The sequence below is a fragment of the Etheostoma cragini genome, chromosome 12 (genome assembly GCF_013103735.1).
Source record: "Etheostoma cragini isolate CJK2018 chromosome 12, CSU_Ecrag_1.0, whole genome shotgun sequence".
In the NCBI taxonomy this organism is placed as follows: Eukaryota; Metazoa; Chordata; class Actinopteri; order Perciformes; family Percidae; genus Etheostoma; species Etheostoma cragini.
Window position 1 is genome coordinate 966933 of NC_048418.1, and position 5443 is coordinate 972375.

General features: G+C 38.5%; 1 protein-coding gene across 1 annotated transcript in view; it reads left to right on the forward strand.

Moving 5' to 3' along the window:
* The first annotated feature begins 2771 nt into the window (after positions 1-2771).
* Positions 2772-5443, forward strand: part of cavin4a (caveolae associated protein 4a) — a 6845-nt gene continuing 4173 nt past the window's right edge. Inside the window, exon 1 of the mRNA XM_034888592.1 lies at positions 2772-3416. Coding sequence (XP_034744483.1) covers positions 3009-3416 — 408 coding nt within the window. The 5' untranslated portion in view covers positions 2772-3008. The remainder of the gene's footprint in view (positions 3417-5443) is intronic.

Here is a 5443-nt window from a genome sequence, read left to right on the forward strand (position 1 = left end):
ATGTTGTCCCCATGTTGTCCCCATGTTGTCCTCATGTTGTCCCCATGTTGTCCCCATGTTGTCCTCATGTTGCCCTCAAGTTGTCGTCATGTTGTCTTCATGTTGTCCCCATGTTGTCCCCATGTTGTCCCCATGTTGTCCTCATGTTGTCCCCATGCTGTCCTCATGTTGTTCTATATCAATGTTCTTTTTAATTCCCCAAAATAACATGATTGATTCCACCCAACGCTCTTTGCCAAGTACAAATCTCTACTTTCATTAATTTTGGGTCTTATTCAATTTTATAGCATTGTAAAACAAATGGAAGTGTTGTTGAAATAGTTTTGAGTAAAAGTTGACATATTCCAGTCTGTGATTATCATCAACATCCATTCCTTTAATTCTAGTCTCAATAATTCCTAATTTCTGCTTTTCTAACTCAAACATTAGGTATAATTTCCTATAAATGGGGGTTATTAACCATGAATTCCAAAATATAACTGTAAAACTAAAGTTAATAAGTTAGTGTTACGTAGTGTTAAACGTCAAAAAGGTGAAAAACGTTGAACAAAGGGACAAAACTTTGATTAAAAGTGTAAATTAAAGTGTTGCTTTTCAATTTTGACGTGAAGACAACACAAGGGTTAACTAAGTCAAGTCATCTTGTTGCTTTGACGGAGTTAATTTGACTCATCTTCCTGTATCCAGTAAGTTTGGACTTGAAAATATTAGTTGAGATAACTTTGAGATATTGGTTGAATTTATTTGTATCAAGTTCCTACAACTGTGAATCAAGTTGGCTCAACATGGAATAAATAATTCAACAACTCGTGATTCAACTTACTGTATCAAGTAATGCGGACTGGAAAACATAACTTGAGGGAACTTAAAAAAAGTTGGTTGAACTTATTTTATCAAGTTAGGGCAACATTATTTCTTCTCATGGTCTTGGAACTTGGCTTTCTTTCAACCAAATTGCTTAAAATTAACATGGATGCCATGCAAAGTTCTTCAGGTAAATTGAATAATTACTATCACCGAATTTTGGTTGATTTATTGAATTTTATGGCATTTTTAAAAAGTGACCAAAACCTTGCAAGAAATGACAAGAAAAGAGATAAAAAGCGCTGAAAAAAGAGACATTGATTTTGTATAATGTTGTAAAATTTAGGTTTATTGGCTATGAATTTTAAAGAAGAGTCTAGAAAAACCAAATGTAAAATAAGTTTGTGTTACGTATTTTTCAAATAAAGTGACAAACATGGAAGAAAAGCATCAAAAGTGGTAAAAAAAAGAGACAAAAACGTAAGAAAAAGTTAAAAATGTTGATTAAAGAGTGTTGATTTTTTTAATGTTGACGCAAAGAAAACACAAGGGTTAAGAACACTGAAAAAAGTGACAGAAATGTTGGGAAAAAAACAACAAAAACGTTAGATATGCGACAGTTATACACAGCAAAAACACACATTTATCAGGATAACAGCTGACGTGATTTAGGAGAGCACTCGTTAAAAGTTATGTCTTCCTGAAATAATTCCCACTTACAGTACAGTGAGTTACAGTAGTGAGTGTATTTTTATATTTTATATATCGTGTCGACACTGTAAAGGTTTTTCTTCAGGTTGCACAGGTCCTGCACTTGTGTATAATGACAAAGAAGACTTTCTATTTTATTCTATTCTATTTGAAAAAAAAAAGATTTAGGAACAATGAAAAAAGTGACAGAAATGTAGGGAAAAAAAACAACAAATACGTCCTAAAAAATGCAGAAAAAACGTCGGGAAAATTTAGAAAATGTCAAAAAGTGACAAAGACTGTCTGTGAAAGCTTCAAATCTATCAAACGACAAAAAAAATTTACCAAAAAATCGACAAATACATTGTAAAAAGTGAGAAAGAACTTCGGGAAAAGTTAGAAAACGTCAAAAAAGTGACAAAAAATTCACAAACTTCAAAACCCCGACAAAAATATATCTTTCTAGTACAGTATATATGAATATATGCATATATACTGTATATATGTATATAGTTGCTCTCAGGACTATGCACCACATTCCCCCCCCCCCTCTCTCTTTTCCTGCACTACTTACATTTTACGTTTTATATTTTTATATTTTGTGTTGTAACTGTAAAGGAGTTACTTCAATCTCATTGCACAGGTACTGCACTTTCTATCTGTCTATCTATCTATCTATCTATCTATCTATCTATCTATCTATCTATCTATCTATCTATCTATCTATCTACATATCTGTCTATCTATCTACCTGTCTGTCTTTCTATCTATCTATCTCTCTATCTATCTATCTCTCTATCTATCTATCTATCTACATATCTATCTATCTATCTATGTACATATCTATATATCTGTCTATCTATCTATCTAAATATCTATCTATCTATCTATCTGGGGGGGGAGGTAAGACAGGCAGTACTGCGATGGTTAATCCCCCCCCCCCCCGAAACACATTCCAGCGCTGTGTAATCACACCAGACAACTGTGGCGTCTTCGCATTTGTCTCTGCAGAGCTGCAGAATGACTCCTAAGCTGCTGTTAATGAACACGTTGCACAGCTGTTGGCCTGAAAAACCACCCGCAAATAACGGGAAAATTATGAATCAGCGTGTGGCTGCAACACAGCAGAGCAGGACTCGGTCCGGGGGTTTCCATCACTCCCTGCATTGCCGCTTCCCAAAATGTCCAAGTGTCGCCTTACAGAGAGTTTTTTATTTTTAGTCAGGGGGGGTTGCCACTCCCCTCTGAGCGCACGCCTGACCTACATCCCGACGAGGGCTGAATCAGATTCCCTTTGGATCCTGAAGCCTTTTTGAAAGGGGGTAGGTGGAGTTTCTGCTCTCTCCCGTCCTCAGACCTGAGTTTGGTCACAGCAGTTGGGTGTTGCCACTTTCCGGTCTCCTTGCTGGCGAGTCCACTGGTCCTGGTCCCCCTTTTCCCCAAACTGACACTTTTTTTAAGCAAGTTTCAAGCTAATTCAAAGGGAAAGATCTCGTCATTGTCGAAACCCTGCAATGGATCAGCACAAGTATCGTACGGCGGGCGTCCAGGAGAAGCTGGAGATCATTGGCGTAGAGGACGAGTCCGGGAACCCCATCAGCGCCCTGACCATCCTGTCTCTGCTGGAGCGCGTGGCCGGCATCATCGACAACGTGCAGACCTGCCAGCAGCGCATGGAAGAGCGCCAGCTGGACCTGGAGACCAACATCAAGACCATCCAGGGCGACGTCATGAAGCTGGCCAAGGACCACACGGACACCAGCGGCACGGTGGAGAAGCTCCTGCAGAAGACTCGCAAGGTCAGCGCCAACGTCAAGGAGGTCCGGACCCGCGTGGAGAAACAAAACGTCCGCGTGAAGAAGGTGGAGACCACGCAGGATGAGCTGCTCACCCGCAACAAGTTCCGCGTCGTCATCTACCAGGTGAGCACCGGTTTGATCAAAGTGTTCAAGACAGGGCTTGAAATTAACCCCCGCCCACCCGCCAAATGCAAGTGCATTATTCACATACTCATCATTGTACGCTGTATGAACTGTTAGGCTGGCCGTCACTAAGTCAATGTAGACAACTTCATTTTTATTATGTATTATTATTCATATTTATGTAATCTCCTTAAGCTGAATTCTAGCTGTTTTCATCTCCGGTCCACTAGGTGGCGCTCTCACCAGGATCCAAGGGTTTTTACTGAGCTGGGGGGAAGACACCTTCTCTTACTTCGCTCCATGGTCTTGGAATAGCTTGCAAAACTTGCTCCATCTAAATGATCTAGTCCCATTAAATGGATTTAAGGCCATGTTAAAATGCCACGTAATTCAAACTAACACTGTCAATATACCTGCCACGTTGGCTGGTAGCCAATTATAATTGAGTCATTCAGACGCATAACTTATCTGTAAGCAGGGTACACAGTTGCTTACTAGCCCCAACCAATCAGGGGCCAGCATCACTGGAAGACATTGATTGACAGCCAATTGACTGTCGTCAATCCCAGCAGTCAGTCCCACGGGCAGCCACTGACCAATCAGGTGCAAGAACGGGTCAAATTAATTTCCTTGTTTCCGATATGAAGACGAGATGAGAATAAATATGATATGAGAAGAACTTTGGGAAAAGTTAGAGAACGCCCAAAAAAGTGACAACAAAGCTTCAAAAACTTCAAAACAACAACAATAAAATGGGCCAAAAAAATGGGCATTCGAAATCAGCTGAAAATGTCAATATTACAAATATCAAAATAACTTTGGAAAAATCAGATCAGGTGAAAACAGGAGGATTCGCTTGTGGTCGTTCATCTGAAAACACGCATCAGAGTTTCTAAAAATCCACTTTTGAAGGAGAGTTACACAGCAGCAATCAATTAACACCCAATTAAGGAGAGAATACAGGAAGTACCGGTTAACCCTCGTGTTGTCTTCCCTTTGAAATTAAAAATCAACCCTTTGGTTGAGGCTTTTGACTTTTTATCACGTTTCCAACACTACGTAACACTAACTTATTAACTTTAGTTTTACAGTTATTTTTGGAATTTATGGTCAATAAACCTCATTTATAGGAAATAATACCTAATGTTTGAGTTAGAAAAGCAGAAATTAGGAATTATTGAGACTAAAATTAAAGGAATGGATGTTGATGATAATCACAGACTGGAATATGTCAACTTTTACTCAATACTATTTCAAAAACACTTCTATTTGTTTTACAATGCTATAAAATTGAATAAGACGCCCCAAAATTAATGAAATACTATTTCAAAAACACAAGACCGGACTCGTACCACAGCCCTGGACTGGGCTTATTAAACTTATTATTTAATTACATATTATTCTATTTAACTTCATGTCACTTATTCACTTGCATTGCAATATTTTTGTACCACGACCACTTAACTTTACTTAAAAATATCTTTTAAATAATAATATAACGCCACTTTATGTTCATTCAGTACTTTTGGCACGTTTTGTTGTTTCTTGATGTGTTTTTTCTGTAGATAAATGCTGGTGTAACGGATCATAGACGTTAATATTAACTATATAAAGGAATATGTATACGGTCTATGGTGTTGATTGAGGAGGGCACCGTTGTCATGGAGATGGACAGACTTTTTAATGGCATTCAGTGAATGAATATTATGAAAACAAAATTTATATTTCTCAGCATATCTTATACTAAAAGCATTTTTCTGCAGAAACTAACTCAAAATATTGAGTTTTTCCCAAAAAATTAGAGAAATGTCCACCGTGTTTTTTGAACTCACGGCCGGACTCTTGAAAGAAATGTGAGTTGGAAGCAAAATTGTAAAAAAAAGGGTCCGAAAAGAGGAGAATGGGATCTGAGAAGAAGAGGAAGGGGTCGGAGAAGAGGAGGATGGGGTCAGAGAAGAGGAGGATGGGGTCAGAGAAGAGGAGGATGGGGTCGGAGAAGAGGAGGATGGGGTCTAAGAAGAGGAGGA